The sequence below is a fragment of the Musa acuminata genome, chromosome BXJ2-5, assembly GCF_036884655.1.
Source record: "Musa acuminata AAA Group cultivar baxijiao chromosome BXJ2-5, Cavendish_Baxijiao_AAA, whole genome shotgun sequence".
Classification (NCBI taxonomy): domain Eukaryota; kingdom Viridiplantae; phylum Streptophyta; class Magnoliopsida; order Zingiberales; family Musaceae; genus Musa; species Musa acuminata.
The window spans coordinates 21,438,129-21,458,673 of record NC_088342.1 but is presented as its reverse complement, the minus strand read 5'-3'; the positions used below and the strand labels follow the sequence as shown (position 1 = coordinate 21,458,673).

General features: G+C 36.9%; 2 protein-coding genes across 2 annotated transcripts in view; one reads left to right on the top strand and one right to left on the bottom strand.

Annotated features, from left to right (window-relative positions):
• Positions 1-812: 812 nt before the first annotated feature.
• LOC135612580 (chaperone protein dnaJ 20, chloroplastic-like) lies at positions 813-5,693 on the top strand. The gene is made up of 5 exons (XM_065109040.1): positions 813-1,253; positions 1,500-1,574; positions 2,594-2,733; positions 4,484-4,621; positions 5,287-5,693. The coding sequence occupies exons 1-5, from the start codon at positions 998-1,000 to the stop codon at positions 5,497-5,499; spliced, it is 822 nt and encodes a 273-aa protein (XP_064965112.1). The 5' UTR covers positions 813-997; the 3' UTR covers positions 5,500-5,693.
• A 1,617-nt stretch (positions 5,694-7,310) lies between these two features.
• LOC103974700 (LRR receptor kinase BAK1-like) overlaps positions 7,311-20,545 on the bottom strand; it is a 33,187-nt gene continuing 19,952 nt past the window's right edge. Inside the window, exons 5-11 of the mRNA XM_009389572.3 lie at positions 9,896-9,967; positions 9,744-9,815; positions 9,548-9,660; positions 9,269-9,403; positions 8,853-9,194; positions 8,348-8,742; positions 7,311-7,893 (exon numbers count right to left, since the gene is read on the bottom strand). Of these exons, the coding sequence (XP_009387847.2) occupies positions 7,576-7,893; positions 8,348-8,742; positions 8,853-9,194; positions 9,269-9,403; positions 9,548-9,660; positions 9,744-9,815; positions 9,896-9,967 (1,447 nt within the window). The 3' untranslated portion in view covers positions 7,311-7,575. The remainder of the gene's footprint in view (positions 7,894-8,347; positions 8,743-8,852; positions 9,195-9,268; positions 9,404-9,547; positions 9,661-9,743; positions 9,816-9,895; positions 9,968-20,545) is intronic.

Here is a 20,545-nt window from a genome sequence, read left to right as displayed (position 1 = left end):
TTTTCAACCTCCCTTCGGAGTTTCTTCCGGGGCTTTGAAAGAATAGGATCGAAGGCCTGCAGGAGGGTCCGGCGAGTGGCGTCCCAACCGACGGCGTGGACGAAGACCACGCTCTGGTATATAAGCGACGAGCGCAGCGTCAACGGCGTCGAGTTAGAAGTAGATGAGCTGATCCTCAGTGTAGGGCTCGAGGACGCGGTGGATCATATCAGGGGTGGAGACCGACTGCGGAAGAGCCGTCGTCGCCGCGGCCGCTGCCTCCGCCGCCGAAGAAGGCGAGGTCGTCGTGGTCTTGAATGGCGTCGTTACCAGGGGGCCGCTGCCGCTGCTGCTGCTGCATGGGCTCGGGCTCGAGGCCGAGCTCTGTGGGAAGCGGAACGACTCGGACTTTCTATACGCAGTAGATATTCGATTCCTGAGTTGACTCGGACGAGTTTGGTATGGGAGGTTGGATTTATCTGAACCGTCCGTTTTTCCTCGGTACACAAATACCCTATTCCAGCATACCCATTCGATTACTGTCTCGGTGATTGAAACAAGTGATGGCCCCATCTTAATCAGTAGACAAGTCGGCCGTCAAGTAACGCACAAACGTCGACTAAAAGATGAAGCACGTCCCGCTTCTGCAGCTACGGACCAACTCGGACCCCAACTCATGAAGTGTTCTTCATATCGTGTCTTTCGTACGCAGTCCCCACGTCAGATCGAAAATGGTTCATAATAATACTCGACTCTCACGACCTTTTGAGGCGGAAGCAGCAACAAAGTACAGCACCATACAGCATTTACATCGATCGAGGAAGCGCCACGTACGACGCAGACACCAAATGATTCGGTCCTCTCGTTCGGTTCCTCGGGGAGACATTTCCGTCACGAATCTCCCAACCTCCGAGCCCCGGAAAAAACTCCTCTCCCGGCCATCTATTTCTTCCCCCAAATCGAAACCGTAACCCTTAATTCCAATTTCTCCTTCTCCTTTCCTCCTACTGCTCTCAGGATGAGCAGTCTGAGAGTGATTTGCCGCCCGCACGTGGTCGTCTCCTCTATCTACTGCTGCAGAGGCTACGGTCGCCTAAGGTTCGCGCCCGCCGCCCGGAATCCTAATCTCCCAATCTCGCACCCGTCGTATGCATCGTCTCCTTTTGTCCTCGATGACTCCCCGAGGATGGGACCGGCGTCGCGCGCTAATTCGAGGAGGACGCTCACTAGGGTCTCCAATTGGAACTCCGAGAAGTCGCCTTATGATACCCTTGGTAATTTCCTCAAAGATCATATCTTTGGTCCTGCCCTTGGAACTCACTTAGATATAGTATCCAAGATCTGATTTTTCTATACTTCAAGATCCATTTATTTCTGATGAATGAGAAAATCACGATAGTAAGTGTAATATTTTCCTTCAATCTTCAAGTTTAAGGGCGATCAGGTTCTCTATCATGCTTTGTTTATGTTTATATGCATTTTTTGTGTGTTCTTGATCGTTCACGATATTAAACATGCAGAACTGGAAAGGGATGCTGATGATGAGAAGATTAAAGCTGCTTATAGAAGATTGGCCAAGTTTTACCACCCAGATGGTTTCTCTTTCACCTTCAATATTTATAGTTGAAAGTTTTTTCTACTGATTGTTTTTTATGCAGTTGTTATGCTGTCAAATTGCTTGTAAATTTGGCTACTTTTCTTATCACTTTGACCAAGTATTTCCTTTTATTGAATATTAAAGTTTTTACTGAAACTGGAATGAATTGATTTCCCCTTATACAGATGAGCTACTTTTTCGTTTTTCATATATGAGCATTTTGTCTTACCTTCTTCTGTGTCTTACTTGATATTTTTCCAGTAAGTTCATACTTGCTAGTTCATTTTTGTGTTTGTAATATAGCCCAACTGATATATGACATAATTTACTAATAATTTACAGTAAAATGATTGCTCAGTGATTGCCATGTGAGTGAACTAGAATCTTTATCTGAAAGTTAAGCTACCTATTCAACTAAATAAATAAATACTTAGATACTGTTTCTTAACATAAGTATTTTGATTTGCTAATTGTCCTTCTAGGTGCAGGCATTTTAAATGCTCTATCATGCATATAGATTTTGTCTGTTCTGATTTTGACCTATCTGTTCTGATTGCTTTATTTGTCCCTGTTATAGTCTAGTGCTATAGATTTCTTTTATTAATTTTTGTGATACTTTATTTCTCAAGTAAAAAGACTAACTTTCTGTGTGTCTCATTAAAAGGTATCTTAATCTTGTGTTCTCATTGTGGCATGCTTGCATATGATCTTTGTTAGATGTATTATTTTGTTTAGTGAAATAATGTATAACTTTTGGTTTTGAATTTTCTTGACACTAGATCTCAGTATCATATAATTAAACTCTTTATTGTCTCTTTCATTGTGTATTGAACTCTAGAATCATTGTTCGAGTTTCTCGACTTGTCTCAATCTATTCTTTTTTCAGTATGAAACATGAGGTATTAGTTTTTTCTGTTCTTTTTCTTTCTATTTGCACTTCTAATAGGTTATATTATAAACAATCATTAGCAATTGCTCTAAGTACCCAGCTGATACTTTTGTTCTTGTCTTCTAAAGTTTATGATGGTAGAGGAACTCTTGAGGAAGGAGAAACAGCTGAATCTCGATTTATCAAAATTCAAGCTGCTTATGAGCTTCTAATAGATGATGAGCAGAGGCAACAATACGACAGAGATCACCATGTCAATCCTATGAAGGTACATATTATAATTTTGTATATTCGTTTACATTCTTAATCTAATTATTATGCCCATTTTATTGACTACTTTTTAATTAACCATTCCATGTCTTGTAATGAGAGGTTATGAGGTTGTTTTTGCTACCTCAATCTTGCCAAAATTTCTTTGTGATTATTGTTTTTGTGACCAAGATGTGTCAAACTGACTCTTTTTTATCTCATTCCTCTTACAATAGAAATGTTATAGAGATACTTTAGGAATTTACAATACCCTCACGGTGCAAAAACGTGGTATGCTAATTGGCTTATTCAAAGACTTGAGAAAATAAACTTGTGTATTTAAAAAGGAAAATAACTAAGAAGTTCATAGTATAAGTTTTGAATCAAATCTAAATAAATATTAAATAATATAATTTTGTAAATTTTTTTGTTATAAAATTGATGAAGGATTTATTTTTGACAATAAATTCATAATGTATTGTTTACAATTAATTAATAACTTAGTTTTTAAAATCAATGAATGCAAAAAAATTAATAATTTAGTTTCTGAAACCAATTGATATTTTCTTAATACCTTATCAATTGTAGGAGAATTCTTAATCAGTATCCTAAAGTTGATGGAACATCAACTGATGCTCTAAAGTTAATAAAATATTACTATTTACGTGATAGGATAGCCTATAGTTAGTGTTTCAGATGGAAGTATATATTATAGACATTGTAGATGTTAATATAAAGTTTGTGTCACAGGGTTGTAGGTTCTTAGTTATATCCTGATAAATGTCATGGAAAGTGACCCATGAATTTGTCAAAGTAAACCTTAATAGAGAGAAATATGTGGTACCTAAGTTTGTAACTTGCGGAGCTTTTCTATGCCCTTGAGCAACTGAACAGGTCGAAAAGATATGCTAAAAATAACAATAGTGAAGCTTCCAAGTTAGTCAGTTTAAAGCAGTTTTGTTTGCTTCTGTTTTATGAAATTCCTACACTGTATATGATCTCAAAACTATATTTATCAGGGGCTAAATATAAAAATATAAATTAATTTGAAGATCCAACAATGGAGCGATAGGGAACACTTATATTAATACCTTCTCAACACAATTAGAAAGAAAAAGAATAACATTGCACATACCATAATAAAACAGCTCAGTTAGGTTATATAAAAGATACCTGTGCATACAGAATTAGCATTTGTAGTTAACCTTATTAAAGAGTTTATAGATAATATATTATAAAGTTTTACTGATTTAAACTTGAGAAAGCAATCCAAATATGCCTGTCTACCAAAAGTGCCTCCCTAGAGAAAGACCGATGATTTAATCCATATAGACTTTTTATGTAATAAAAGAGGAAGGCCATATATGTCAGCCTCACAGTTGGCTCTGCTGGCCTTCAACTCTTGTTAACAAAGTAGTTTACTATTATGATGGTAACCGAGAGAGAGATGCAGAGATATGACACAACCTTCAAGTTGCATAAAGGAAAGCGAGGGAGGCGAGAGTGCCTCTTGGCCCCATTTCCTCTACCCTGATATATGATACAGGTTTTAAGACATTTCTCATTGCCAACACTTTGATTCAACTCTTTTTGTGTTATTGGAAAATTTCACCATAAATTTAATTGTATGGACATCTTTATAATTAATGCTATACAAAAATGTGAAATATTTGTCATATACAGGTGCATTACTATCAGCCTCTTTTATTTTAGAAGTAAATGGTTTTCTTTGTATAAATTCCAACATTCTTTGTGTTTGCACCTATCAGGCTTCCCAGGCATGGATGGAATGGGTGATGAAAAAGCAAAAAGCATTTGATCAGCGTGGTGATATGGCAATTGCTGCTTGGGCTGAACAGCAGCAACGTGAGATGAATCTCCGAGCACGTCGTCTTTCTCGTTCAAAGGTTTATAAGTACATTATATTATATACGAGAATTTGTCTTGGGACTGCTTGAATGCCAGCAAATAACTAACTGGCACCTCATTAATTCATTACTGAATGTGCATTCTTGTGGTGTTGATTGATCCAAAGCTTTTTTCATACCATTAAATAAAGACAATTTTTTTTGACATAAGGACTAATGAGTACCTCCATTTTTTAAAAAAGGTGTTTAATTGTTTGTTTGACTTACTTTCAATCCTGTGTTTCTGGTGCTTTACTGATGAACGACACTCCATTTTATTACTTTGTCATAGCTTTTACCTACTTCATTGTTAGTCACAGGCTGTCATATTAACTCCAAGTAGTATAAATCATGATTTTTGAAGTGTGAAAACCATGATTACTGAGTCAATTGGTCTCACGTCGTCGTTCATTTTGTTGAAACACTATTTCATTATTTTTGAATTTTTGTTTAAATGCAATTTAGATGTTTCTAACTAGATACTTTCTGTTTTCTTCGGATTTTCATTTTTTCTTTTTTGCGTCACTGAAGATCCCTTCATATGGCTGACACTCCTGTGGTACAGGGTTTTACTCTTTTACTGCTCTCCTTTCAGTGCTTATTCGGCAGCATTACTTTCTTCCTCTTAGGTTCACTAGCACTTAGTAAATGTCACCATATTTCAGATTGATCCTGAAGAAGAGAGGAAGATTTTGGCAAAGGAGAAGAAAGCATCCATGGAGTACTTCACCAATACCCTGAGAAGACATACACTTGTTCTGAAGAAGAGAGATTTAATGCGGAAAAAGGCAGAGGAAGACAAGAAAAGGGTCATTAGTCAGCTTTTAGCGGCTGAAGGTCTCGAGCTTGATACAGACGATGATGATGAAGCTGTATGATGAATTGTTCATCATATGGGAAAATTTGTTGTACATACAGAGATCTCTTTATTTCTGGTCATGGAAAGCAGGTAATGAAATCTGTGTCTAATATTTTTCTCTTAACTGTATCCTATGATATATATTATTGTTTTATCGGTATAATCTGAAATCAGTACATCTAAATAGAATGATCGAAAATTAGCATGACCCAACCCAGTGTTTGTCAAGTACAAATTGTTCTGATTGGTCTCAATCTCTCGTATGGGTGAAGATTCAATTACTGAATGTAATATGACCGCACTAGCATAACTATTAAAGTTATCTTAACCTTGACCTGCGGTATGTTAGGATATGCCGCAAAAGTGAAGGAAGGCGGAAGAGAAGAGGTGGGGTGGAGTAGGTGGTGTAGGAGAAGAGGTGGCGGCGGCGGGAGCGGAGAAGAAGAGGGGAGGAAGCCACGGAGAAGAGAGGAATTGGTGATGATGGATGAGGGAGAGTACCAATTCGATTGGGGGGCATATATGATGGCGTACGTTGAATTGAGAGAGAGAGAGAGAGAGAGAGAGAGACAGAGAGAGAGAGAGCAATTATGGGACGTATTAAAAGAGATTAAATAAGCCTCCTATATCTTTCTATTATGACATCTTTTAATATTATTTCTAAAGAATAAATGTGGAATAGTGGGATGAAAACTACTATGAAATGGGCAATTATTGTTTAAAAAAAAAAAAACATATTGACTAGGCAGGATATTTAGATTGCCCACATACTAGAAACAGCAACCTTATATATCATCATCGAGTCTATAACTCATAATTAGGTTTATGTCATGCTTGAAGGTAATTAAATGGTCTTGTGTCCATTAGGAAAAGTAATCTGCCCAATCTATTTACATGATCGAGAGTCTTTTTTTTTTTTTTTTTTGGGTGTTGCAAATATCCTTTCCATAATATTTCTAAGAGCATTGCAAATATTTAACCCTCTGTTGAGTCTCACAGTGATGGAAGACTTATTACATCGTGCTACCGTTTGGATGTCAATCAAGAGATCATAGATTCAATACCATAAGTAAATGTATGAAAAGGCCAACTATTCTATAGTGTGTAGAAGACAACAAAGTAGAAGAGCTATTGATTGATAAGTCGTAACAAAGTAACACAGCACATGGAACTGCTGGAGATGGGTGAGCAAAAAGGCATTTGCTTTCCGATACTTGTGTGGGGTCTTCCTGGGGGCAATAAGAATAAGAGTTCTAACATTATCATATCAAATCTAACACTCATTTATTCTGTTCTACAACTTTTGCAATAAGAATTTAGATTCAGTTCTCATCAAATCTCGAGTAATCAAAAAACCTTGATAAATAGTTAAAATTTTGAACATGTCATTGGAAGATAAAACAATATCATCAAACAAATATAACTTCGATATAAGTCATGATGAAAATTATATCACCATAATCAACTGACTTGAATGCTGGAGAGAACAGATTTGTCCAATTTCAATCATCTTCAAGCATTCACAGTTATAAGATGTTTTGTGTATTAAACAAGTGCTCGGATGACAACATTAAGCAAAATATATGCACAATATCTGTACATCAAAAGATGAAACGATCAAGTGATGACATGAGAAATGAAATTTCTCAGTGAACAATAATATATGTTAAATGCACAATCAGAAACCAAAGGTTCAGACAAGTTTGCACAAACCAAGTTATGGTAAAATATGTATGATTCAAGTGACTTGTTCCTCAGCAATTTTAGTATGATGGAAATTGAATGAACAACCTTGATACAAGATTTTAGGGATTCAATTTTAATATATGATTGAACAACCTGCAGCAGAGCTTTGTATTCAGCTAAAGAAAAATCTTATGTTCATACAAATCCCTCGAAAATATGAAATCTTTTACAAAATGATGCAATTGTACCTATTGCAACAAAGGAAAGCAACATGGTGTCACCAAAAAAAATTACACATTAAGAGAGAACCGCAAATGTTACTGTGGATATTAGATGATCTTATGTGAGACATGAAAATGCTGAAAGAATAGACTTCAGATGATTTTTCATCTATCAGATCATTTCAAACTCACCTCGGTCCAGATAACTCAACTGCACGGAGGTTGTCAGTGGAGTCCAGAATCCAGTCGGAGGCACGATTGCGTGGAACAAACTCGGCTTCATGCTGAACCACTTCCACCCTTTGCCATTCGTCCCACCTCTCAGCAAGACCGTCGCCTTCAAGCATTCTCACCACCTCTGACATCTTCGGCCGTTCCATTGGAGAGCCCTGAGTGCAAAGCAGTGCAACTTGGATAAGTGATTCTACTTCAGGGCCAACATAGTTGTTCTGCAGATCTGGATCAATCAACATCTCCAGCTTTTTCTCTTTCAGAAGTCCTTTTACCTGAAAGCCACAAATGTCTGATGACTCAACTCATTCTATTGCAGGAAAACCAGATAAAATCCTACCTGATGTACTATAAATCGGAAAACTAAATTATAAAATTATAAAGAAAAACAATAAACTAGTTGCCCTTTAATATTTATGTATTAAGTAACTTCCGTATGGAACTCATTGATTTCGGACTAGAGCTTTATGCAAAACACACTCTCAACACTTGACCTATTGGAACTAAGAAATGCCTGGTGAAACTGGACCAGTTTTAACAAAGTCATGAACTGGTCGAATCTGAATACATACTGAGAATCTCACCACCTAAGTGCCAAATGCAAAACATAGTGAGAAAAAGTCATGAACCTGGTCGAATCTGAATACATACTACACAAACATTTTATGCCAGTTTCCCAAACTCTAATGTAAGGCTTCGGATATGATGGGAACCGTGTCTTGTACTTACCCAATCAAGCAACATAACATCATCATCATTTGCAAGACGTGCAAGATCAAATGCTCTTTGACCTGTAATTAGTTCTAAAAGCATGATTCCATATCCAAAAACATCAGTCTTCTCAGAGGACTTTCCTGTTGACAAGTATTCTGGAGCAATATGTCCTATCGTTCCACGGACAGCCGTCGTTACATGGGTATCCTTGTAGTCCATTAGCTTGGCCAAGCCAAAGTCCCCAACAACTGCTTCAAACTCCTCATCCAACAAAATATTTGCAGCTTTAACATCACGATGAATAATTTTAGGATCACAATGATCGTGCAAGTAGGACAATCCCCTAGCAGAACCCAGTGCAATCCTTTGCCGAGTTGGCCAATCCAGCGGTGGTTCAGATGGTGGACGCTCTACAAACAAGTATGAAATATGTTCTTAAAGCAATCTATACTCAGGTAACCAACTAAGCTTACTTGAAGCATGTAAACATTCCAACTTAAGCAATTAAAATGGTAAATACCTCTTAAGCGTGATGCAACACTTCCATTGGCCATGTAAGGATATACAAGCAATCGTTCGGTTGGGGTCATACAAAACCCACGAAGCCTGAGTAAGTTTCGATGTACAGCCATGCTAATCATCTCAACTTCTGTTTGAAACTGAAGCTCTCCACCAGGTGTACGTTCTTCTTTTAGTCTCTTTACTGCTACAAGTGAACCGTCTGTAAGTCTTCCTTTATATACCTTTCCAAATCCACCTCTGCCCAAAATGTTCTTGTTGCTGAAATTATCAGTTGCAACTTGTAATTCTCGCAGCGAAAATCTTTTAAGCTGACCTAAGTGAACTTCTGGATCCTCTTCAGCTGTAAAAAAGGTATTAGCGTCTATATATTATAAAAATGCATACAACATGTAGATTTACTGACTGAAAACTAACCAGGTACATCAAAGAAATGTTCTTGTGGTTTACGACGACGCCACCAGGCAAATCCAATAGCAGGTGCTGCAAATAGCAAAGCAGCACCTGCAGCAACTCCCCCAGCAATTGCTCCAGTGCTAGAGGCATTACTTTCTATTGAAATGACATCCATAAAGCATAAGCACTTTATGTATGAAATAGTTTCTTGCAATTTCATTAGGAACAACCAAGAATACGAGACTTATCATAATGACATTTAAATAAACTCCAATGAGTAGAAAGCATAGGGATAATTACCTCGAAGAGTGGGTGCAGTTGGAGGAACAAATGGAGGTGGTGGAGGCAAAGGAGGGTAACCAGGACAAGATTTTGTTGTACCAAGACCACATAAGTAAGGGTTGTTAGCAAAACTGCATATACAAGACAAAAAATCAGCATTAATAGAACAGCAGCTGCAGCTAATACCAAAAGCTGTATCAAAACCAGAAAGCACCTGATGGGAGTGAACAATTGGAAGGATCCAGTAGAAGGAACTTCTCCTGATAGATTGTTATTCGACAAATCTCTATGCCAATGAGAAGTACAATTGTCAAATATTTGCAACTAAAAAGTAATATTTTGTACACATGGTAATAATCAACTTACAGAACTTGAAGCGTTGTGATATTGGTCAAAGATGTTGGAATTAGACCCAACAGAGTATTGTTGTTAAGCCGGCTATCCTTTGACAGAATTTCCAAAACTAAAAAAGTTATGATAAACAAGGAACAAAGAAGTCTTCAGACAAAATAAAACAAAAAACAAAAAAATAAATTCAGTCACCACCGAAATTTCCAAAGCAGCAAGCAATTTGTTCATTCATATGGCTTCAGCTTAATGAATAGATATGGGCTGCTCAAATTTCAACACTTAGCACAACCAGCTCTCAACCGACAAAGGCCTTTCATAGCAGCAAGGTGGAATGCCAGTTGGCAGATTGGCAGACACCTTATCTTGATACGTGTCATAAACTCAACATCCAACAGACTCCTCTACTAAGATTATTCTGTCACCTTGTTTTAGCTGCAACCATATCAGTAGCCCTGACCATGGTTTGGTTTGTACCAGAACAAAACCGAACCGGACCCAACCACGCTTGAACCAAAACCGAACTGGTTCGATGGTTGGCCGGTTCCAAACTGAACCAAAACTGGCTCTATGTGGTTCGGTTTCGATTCCTGGTTTTGGGAAAGCAGAACCGTCAGTTCAGTTCCTGAATCAGAACCAATGGTTCTAATTCTGGTTCAAACTGACAGTTCCATGATTTAAAAACAAAATTAAAAAGGCGGTCAAATGGGCTTGACCGACCATTGGGTCGATCGTTTGAGCCCCAACAGTCCAGTGATCGACCATTTCAGGGCTAGAGGAGCAAATAACCAGTATGCCCTCTCAACAGTGATATAAATGGTTATTTTCAACGTTATTTTGGTCATTTCGACTTAGCAAATAAATAATAACTAAATTTGGGGGCATTTTAGGGGAGAAAATCCTCCAAAAAACCTATAACTATCTCTCAAACCCCTCATTCTTCTTCACACATTTAATTAAGCATTCATAATACTCTCTTAAGCTCTCATATGCTCTCTAATCACCCTCTTAAGTTCTCTCCCTCGTTCCAATGGCAAGTGAAAACCACCACTTCATCAAGAATTTTGAAAGTCCGATCATAGCAACCCAAGAAAGCCAGTACATCATCGTCGAGTCAGAGGAATTCGATATGGCAACTAAAGCAATAAAGTCGAACATCTTCAAGCTTCATTTCAAGAAGGTCTAAAAGACTGATGATTTCTTCCATGTGACCTGCAACCACTATGGTCAAATTTTCAAATTTAAAAAAGGAAGAGGATACCTTTCCCAAGCATCATGAGAAGAAACACCCAATAGAAGTTGGTATGAAAAAAATCTAAACACAAATTTCCCAATACCCCACTAATTATACTTTTCATTTTTTTCATTAAAAAAATCATGAAAATTTAGCTAGATTTATTCCCGTCGAACATTTGTCTTTTAGTTTTGGTGAAAAATTCAATTTTATTGATTATTGTCAAAACACTTAAAATCCTACCCTTCATAAGTGTCTTGAGAAGAAACACCCAATGATAACCGGTATGGAAAAAGCAAAAGACAAATTTTCAAGTACCCCATTAATACCACTTTTCATTTTTCTGTTGGAAAAAATTGTGAAGAATTAGCTAAATTTATTTTCATCGAGCATTTGTCTTTTAGTTTTGATGAAAAAATTGATTTTATTGATTATTGTCAAAACACTTTAAATCTTGGTACCCAATGTGTTTCTCATTCTACTCTTACCCATTCTGTGCATAATCTTTATAAAAAAGAAAAAGAGATTTACAAGTTATTTCGAGCTTTTGATGGTCGTGTTTCTGTTTCTGTTTCTGTCAATATTTTGAGTGATTACTGGCAAATGCACTCCTACATAGGTATCGCATATAATTGAATTGACAATAATTGGACCACATAAAAAAGAATTATTGTCTTCAGAGTTTTTTTTTTATGAATGACATCCTGTCAATAACATCTATAGAATGATAAAAACTATTTTAGAAGAATACTATTTGGTTGTTCAAATTTTTTCACTTTGTTTCGATAATACATCCACATATACTGCTTCTATTTCGAAATTACAAGTATGTCAACTTGCTTTTGGTGGTTTTTTTTCATATCAGATGTTCTTATTATGTTTTAAATTTGTGTGTCGCATATCATTAGATTGACAATGATTGGACCATATAAAAAAGAATTATTGTCTTCAGAGTTTTTTTTTTTATGAATGACATCCTGTCAATAACATCTATAGAATGAAAAAGACTATTTTAGAAGACTACTATTTGGTTTTAATTTTTTTTTCAATTGGTTTTAATAATACATCCACGAATACTGCTTCTATTTTGAAATTACAAGAAACATGTCAACTTGCTTTTGGTGGTGTTTTTTTTTTTTTTCATATTAGATGTTCTCATTATGTTTTAAATTTGTGTAAAAGGTCTTAGGTCTCTTGAAAATTTTCTTCTTCAATTAACTAAGTTATTTCATTCTTCTAGAGTCATCCATAAGTAATGAAAGAGTGGGCTAGATTTTCTAAATTACATGGTAAAAGATCAAAAAGATTTCCGAGGGACGTTCCTACCCAATGAGAAACTCGATAGAAATCTACATATAAGTTGCTTAATGAAAATTTTGAATATGAAGAATTATTATGTACTTTTATTGCAAATAATGTTAGACAGTCAATTTATATCCACAACACTAGAATGTTTGTGAAAAAATTTTAGAAATTTTAAAAACTTTTAATGATACTACTTATACCTTAGCTGGTGTTTGTTATTCTACTATTCATATATTTTTAATTGTTTAGATTAATATTGTTAGTGCTTTAGAAGAATATCAACATGATCATAATTTAAATATGATTATAATAACAATAAAAATAAAATGGACAAATATGACTATCATAGCAATGATATCATTTCTCAATTGATAGTCATAATCTAAATATGACTATCATACTTCTATTTTTGATCCTCATATTAGAATAGATGGTTTGAGTGATTATTAAGTTTTTTATGAAAGTTTAGGATTAGAAGTTGATATTGGTGAAAAGTTAGAGAAAATAGAAAAATTCATCATTAACTTATATGATTAGACAACAAACTACCTTCAAAACTTCTCCATCTATGGATCAAGTTAGCGAGAGTAGCAAAATCAGTAAGGGAGAAATTATTATTACAAAGACAAAATCAAGAGGACTATCAAGAGTTTGCTTAGAGACATTGCTGCGAGTATAGAGTTTCCAATTCTTGACTGGTGGAAGTGATATACAACAATCTTTCTAGTTTTGGCAACGATTGCAAAGCAAATACTAGTAACTTCAGTTTCAACAATAGTTGTGGAACAAGCCTTCAAAGCGAGAGGGCACATCTTGGATGAGACCTATTCGTGTATAACTCCCAAATCAGTTGAAGCTCAAACATACATCGACAATTGGACTAAGGCGGAGAAACAAAAATAAGAAATTATTCGCAAAGACAATGACTGCTTATTCGACGACCAATGTATCAACCAAAGAAACGATTGAAAAATCCAACACCGGAAGCCATTGAAAATTTTGAAATTTAAAAATTTGTTATTTTTTATAAAATATAAAAAATATTTTATAAAAACAAAAGACCCTTTGGGTTGAGGGTGGCCTATCGGCCATCCACTTCCTCTGGTGTCGGCGGGAGTCTTTGAATGCTTCGATAGCTCGAAAGACATTACCGCGAAGGTCCATATCTACAAATAGAAGACCTATTAGTCTTATACACGAAAACAAAAGGCAAAGGGAAAGAGTCAGACACTAACCCCGAGGGGAGGGGCTAATTTGAACTTCCCTAAGCTAAGCGTCGCTCATCTATAAGGTGGCCATGGACTCGGACAAAGCATCGAACAACTAGCGGAGTTGCTCCACTCTAGATCATTTAACCTCAGAATCAAGTTTCGAAATTTCCTAATGGACCACATCAAGTCGACAGGCCACCCCCTTTGTGAAGAAACAAAGAAGTATTTCTTCCAACCCTATTGGAAGAAAGCACCCCAGGACTCAACAAACAGGATAGGAAAAACGTAGACCAAATCCCTTAGACTCACGGTGAAGCAAGTCTGTAGAAAGGTTGACGATGGGGAGATACCTGTCACGACCCGACAAAATATCGACAATATTTAAGATCTTCATCACAACAAACCCAGGATCCAAACACATATTTGAGGTCACTAAGAAAACATTCAGATCAAAAATTTCACTTCTATAATCTACCAATTCATAACCCTGTGCAATTCATAAACATAGCACACATCTCTCGATAATTCATACAATCTGAACTCAACTCATCAAAATAAAAACCACAATATAAATCCACAAGTGGGGAAATCTATGCAGTCACCACAATCATCGATTTACCATAAGTTCATACCATTACACAAATTTAATTTAACATACCAAAACCCTATACATGAGGGATCCTTTAACTTACACAAAATCCACAGGTTTAGATTCATAGTCACATTTCATTAGATGCAAGGTAGCTATATACACAACTACATATATGCTAACAAAAGTTCTGCCCAACGTCTTCTAAACTTTCCACTGCCTCAGCCCATTCTTAACATTTAAGCAAGCGATACGCTATCCTGAAAAATTTATCAACAAATGGGGTGAGCATAAAGAGCTCAGCAAGTGACTAACATATCCATATCAAAATAGTACAATTTCCAAAGTGGTGCAGTTTCAAAATACATGGCAGAATATACGATTTCGTAGACATAATATCATTAGGAGCAGAATCACAATTGTCCTTCCAATCATACCCATTAGGTTCCTGACAGATGGAGCATAGAGTAAATGGAGCATATCAGAGACAAAGGAAACATATCGGAGCTTATCAATGGCATATAAAATGTTTCAAAGCATATCAACGGCATATGGAACATTTCGAAGCAAAATCATCAGGGAATGAAGCCTTTCAGAGCATATCGGTACACATATCGTACAAGAGCTCAAACGTCGTCCTTGACGTTGCAATCATATCAATCTTATCCAGAGTATGAACAGAAACAAACTCACCAAAACTCTGGATGTCATATCAAACATATAGAGGGTGTAGTGGGATCTCAGTCAGAATGTGATTCATCCATTTCTGAATGACCACCTGACAAAAGTCTCCCACGTCTGGGAGCTCCATCCACCCACGTCTAGGTGAAGTCAAAGGGGGCCGGCAGAGCATCGCAGGCTCTAATCACATACCCACGTAGCGGGCAACAAGCGCAAACAGAATATCCCTCATAGCGGGACCCCACATAGCGGGCAAATAGCGCATACCCTTTACCATTTCTGGCAAAGGTCCAGACAATCCCACACACCAGAGTACAAAAGGGTAGTTTCAACAATAAGTAGCATACATCGGAAGCACACGCGGAACAACGAAGCTTACATGTGCCTTTTTAAGAACAAATGACGCAAGGAACAAATCTCTCACAAATGTATTCATATTAGAAAGGAAAATGGAAGCAAGAGTGTACAGGGAATCCAATTATAGTTAGCTCAATTCAAATAAGAAGGTTAGACGAATTCAAGTAATCAAAGGAATAGAACAGAATACGCGAAATCGACCAAAGCTCGATTTCGAACAGAATTCCAGTGGCACATCAAACGAATATTTCAGAATAACAATTTTGCTCCAATACCCATAAGAAGACTATGGTCAAACCATATATCAATCTATATTCGGATGGAACAGATTTCATATGAAATAGGGCTCCCAACACAGAGTTACCTCTGATTTGGTAACACAAGGTCAAAATCACAATCACTGTTTTGCAGAATTTATAGGGTCAGATTCAACAGATAATAGGATAGACAATTGAATTCCAAAATTTTCAAACCATAAGTCAAAAGAAAGATTTTCAAGTCTAGTTTCAAATAAAATCAGTTTGGTACAAATTAGAATTTTCAACAGGGAGTTATAGGCATTTTAGTAGCGATAGGTCAGAAATCTTGAACTCTGTTTTACAGCGTCTATAGGCTCATTTGAAAAAAATGTTTGGGTAAGTATTCGGTGTCCAAAATCTACAAAATCGGTGTCAAAAGAAAGACATAAGAGTCTAATTACAAACAAAATAGTTCCTGCCTGAATTCACATCTTATACTAAAACTTACAGCCGAAGCAGTGTATAGGGGTCAGTTTACCGAAAATATTTCAGAATCCATGGTTTTAGGTCCAAAAAGAGTCATATCAGTTTCAAAACAGAAATCTTCCAATTTATTTTGAATCAACATAAAAACAGAGTCTCATACTTCTGTAGGATGGGGTTAGAACACTTGCCTTTGCAAATTTTGACCCGAAGTAACAAGATTAAAGCAAAAACCCTAAAAGCCCCAATTTCTTCTTCTTCTTCTTCTTCTTCTTCTTCTTCTTCTTCTTCTTCTTCTTCTTCCTTTCTTTCCCCTGATCACCCACGAGCTGCCTTCTCTGCTTTCTTAAGAACGAAGGCAGAGAAGCTTAAGCGGTGGGATTTGTCATTTGGTGCATTTTGCAGTTTAGTCCTTGTTTTTATCATATTCACGATTAAGTCCTTAGGGTTTACATATAGGTCCTCAGATTCTTTTTTTTTTTTCTTTTTTGAACAGATCTCCCAAATCTTAAAAATAAGTTACCTCTAATCCATACTCTATTTCTTCTGTCAATTAAAATAGAAGCTCACATTATCGCCAGAAATTTATACGAACATTCAGTAATGAGGGGTGTTACACTCTCCCCCCTTAAAAGAAAAATTTAGTCCTCTAAATTTATCGTACCTCTATCGATGAAAAGATGGGGGTACACCTTCTTCATTTCCTCCTCTAGCTCCCAAGTTGTCTCCTCTCCAGAATGATGTCTCCAAATTACTTGAACCAGCGGGATGACCCGATTCCTTAGGACTTTTTCTTTCTTATCAACAATCTGAATAGGCTCTTCCACATAAGATAAATCTTTATCAATCTCCACCAGCTCATACTTGATGATGTGAGAAGGGTCATATATATACTTCCTAATCATCGAGACATAAAATATATCATGGACATGGCACAATGCTGGTGGCAAGGCAATCCTGTAAGCGACAGAACCAACCCTCTCAAGAACCTCAAAAGGTCCAATAAATCTTGGGCTTAATTTTCCTTTCTTCCCAAACCGTATAATGCCTTTGGAAGGGGAGACTTTTAAGAATACAAAATCTCCGATTTCAAACTCAATATCTCGCCTTCTATTGTCGGCATAACTCTTTTGACGACTCTGCGCAGTTTTTAGCCTTTTTCTTATAACTTGAATTTTCTCGGTAGTTTCTTGTACTTTTTCCGGTGCTAACAGCTTTCTATCCCCAACTTCCTCCCAACATATAGGTGTTATGCACTTCCGCCCATATAAAGCTTCATAAGGGGCCATCTGAATACTTAAATGATAACTATTATTATAAGTGAACTCAACAAGTGAAATATCTTTATCCCATTCACCTTTCCAATCCATAACATAGGCTCTGAGTAAATCCTCAAGTGTTTGAATTGTTCTTTCTGACTGACCGTCAGTCTGAGGATGATATGCAGTACTAAACTTGACTTTAGTGCCCATAGATTCCTGTAATCTTCTCCAGAATTTAGAGAGAAATCTGGAGTCTCTATCAGAGATGATCTCCTTTGGAATACCATGAAGTCTTACTGTTTCATTAACATATAAATCTGCAAGTCTATCAAGTGAATACGTCATATTAATCGGTAGGAAATGTGCAGATTTTGTTAACCTATCAATGATAACCCAAATAGCATCATGCTTCCTCGAGGTTCTAGGTAGTCCCGAAACAAAGTCCATAGTAATACATTCCCATTTCCATTCAGGAATAACTAAAGGTTGCAGTAACCCTCCAGGTCTTTGGTGTTCTACTTTGATTTGCTGACACGTCAAACATTTTGAAACATACATTGCAATTTCCTTCTTCATGCCTTCCCACCAATAATGACTTTGAAGATCTTTATACATCTTAGTGCTCCCAGGGTGTAGGGTGTACTTTGAAGTATGACTTTCAGTTAGGATTTGATTCTTGATATCTAGTTCATTTGGTACACATACTCTCTCCCCAAATCTCAATAGGCCATCCTTTGAAATTTGAAATTGTGGCTTCAATCCCTTTTCTACTTCACTCCTCAAGTAGATTAAATGTGGATCTCGTAATTGTCCTTCCTTAATTTGTTGCATAAGATCAGACTGCACTTGAATGGAGGCCATCAAAATCATCGAGTCTTGCTCTTTCCTCAAAGCTTTCAAATCAAAATTTTCTTCTATTAGCTTCCATTGTTTCACGACTAGACTAGCCATAAAACTTGTAGATTTCCTACTAAGTGCATCAGCTACAACATTGGCCTTGCCTGGGTGATAACGGATGGCACAATCATAATCCTTCAGAAGTTCTATCCATCTTCGCTGCCTCATGTTCAACTCCTTCTGAGTGAAAATATATTTTAAACTCTTGTGATCAGTGAAGATTTCAAACTGTCGACCATACAAATAATGTCTCCAAATCTTTAGAGCAAAAATGATTGCTGCTAATTCCAAATCATGAGTTGGATAATTCAATTCATAACCCTTAAGTTGCCTAGAAGCATAAGCAATTACTCTCCCTTCCTGCATCAAAACACATCCTAAGCCCTTTCTTGAAGCATCAGTATAAACTACAAATCCCTCACTACCACTTGGAATAATGAGAATAGGGGCACTAGTCAATCTTCTTTTTAACTCTTGAAAGCTTTGCTCACAATCATCACCCCATACAAATTTCATATTCTTCTTAGTGAGTTTGGTGAGAGGTTGAGCAATTCGAGAAAATCCCTCCACAAATCTCCTGTAATAACCTGTCATGCCCAAGAAACTTCTAACCTCTGTTACATTTGTTGGTACTTCCCATTCAACTACAGCTTCTATTTTCCTTGGATCAACAGATATACCCTTCCCTAAAATCACATGGCCTAAGAAAGCAACTTCATTCAACCAAAATTCACATTTGCTGAACTTTGCATACAATTTCTTTTCTCTTAGTATGGACAACACATCTCTCAGGTGTTCCTCATGCTCCTGATTACTCTTTGAATACACCAATATGTCATCAATAAATACAATTACACAGATATCCAAGAGCGGTTGAAATGTCCTATTCATTAGTTCCATAAAAGCTGCAGGGGCATTTGTCAAACCAAAAGGTATCACCAAGAATTCATAATGACCATATCGAGTTCTGAAAGCTGTTTTTGAAATATCCTCCTCCTTGATCTTCAACTGATAGTAACCTGACCTCAGGTCAATCTTAGAGAATACTTGTGCACCCTGCAATTGATCAAACAAATCATCAATTCTAGGAATGGGATACCTGTTTTTGATGGTCACCTGATTCAACTGTCTATAATCAATACAAAGCCTCAATGTTCCATCCTTCTTCTTCACTAATAGTATCGGAGCACCCCATGGGGATACACTGGGTCGTATGAAACCCTTATCTAATAATTCTTGTATTTGCTTCTTTAATTCCTCTAGCTCGAGTGGTGCCATTCTGTAGGGAGGCTTAGATATTGGGGTTGTACTGGAGACCAGATCAATAGCAAATTCACCCTCTCTATCTAGAGGTAAACCAGGCAAGTCATCTGGGAATACATCAGGGAATTCTTTGACCACTGAAATTTCATCTAGGTGGGTTTCCTGGTTTGAATGCTCCTTTACACACACCATATAACAAAAACAACCTTTCTGCATAAGACGATAAGCTTGAAGTGCTGATATCAAGCAAGGAGGCAAATCATGCTTAATGCCCTCAAAGAAAAATATAGGCTGATCTGGTATGCAGAAAGTAATTATTTTCTTGTAACAATCAATACTAGCGTGATGAGAAGATAACCAATCCATGCCAAGTATAATATCAAAACCCTGGATCTCTAGGAGAATCAAATCAGCAAGGAGTTCGTGGTCTCCAATAGAGATCAAACAAGATGGGTAGACCAAGTTTGTTGCCAATGAATCTCCAACAGCAGTTGTTACATATAACATATAATCCAGGGGTTTAGGTAGAATATCCAAGTGACAAGCAAAGTATTGTGAAACAAAAGATAAGTTGGAGCCGGGATCAAACAAAACTTTTGCATTTCTTTTAGAAACATGAAGAATACCTTCCACCACTGATTTAGAAGCTTTAGAATCTTGTTCAGTGATAGCGTACACTCTAGCATGGGCTGAGGGTCTAGGAAACAGTGGCTCTTTCTTCCTATTCAGTGGGCAATCTCTTAGTTGATGACCTAGCTTTCCACAACCAAAACATGCTCCAGTCACCCGAAAACACCGACTTGTTTCATGATTTAATCCGCATTTTGCACATAACTGAGTCCTCCCCAATGGTTTCCTTTTCTCAAATCCAGATGTCTTAAACCTCTTGTTACTATCTTCATATTCATTTTCTCTCCTGCTTTTGCTAGTAAATTTGTCCCTTTTATTCTTGCCAATGATTTCTTGAATTTCCTCCATGTCTCTTTCAATTTTCAAAGCTCTTTCTACCGTATCAGCATATGTCTGTAATTTTAAAGCTGACATTCGGCTTCTTATTGCCGGCCGTAATCCCCTTTCAAACCTTCTTGCCTTTCTAGATTCATCATCAGTCATATGTGTGGCAAACCTGGAGAGCTCAGTGAATTTA

Bases quoted from the DNA above. Each gene is read 5' to 3' on its own strand.
- LOC135612580 (XM_065109040.1), top strand. From the start codon at position 998: ATGAGCAGTCTGAGAGTGATTTGCCGCCCGCACGTGGTCGTCTCCTCT. The intron at 2,734-4,483 runs GTACATATTATA...TGCACCTATCAG, and splicing joins ACCATGTCAATCCTATGAAG to GCTTCCCAGGCATGGATGGA. The intron at 4,622-5,286 runs GTTTATAAGTAC...ACCATATTTCAG, and splicing joins GTCGTCTTTCTCGTTCAAAG to ATTGATCCTGAAGAAGAGAG.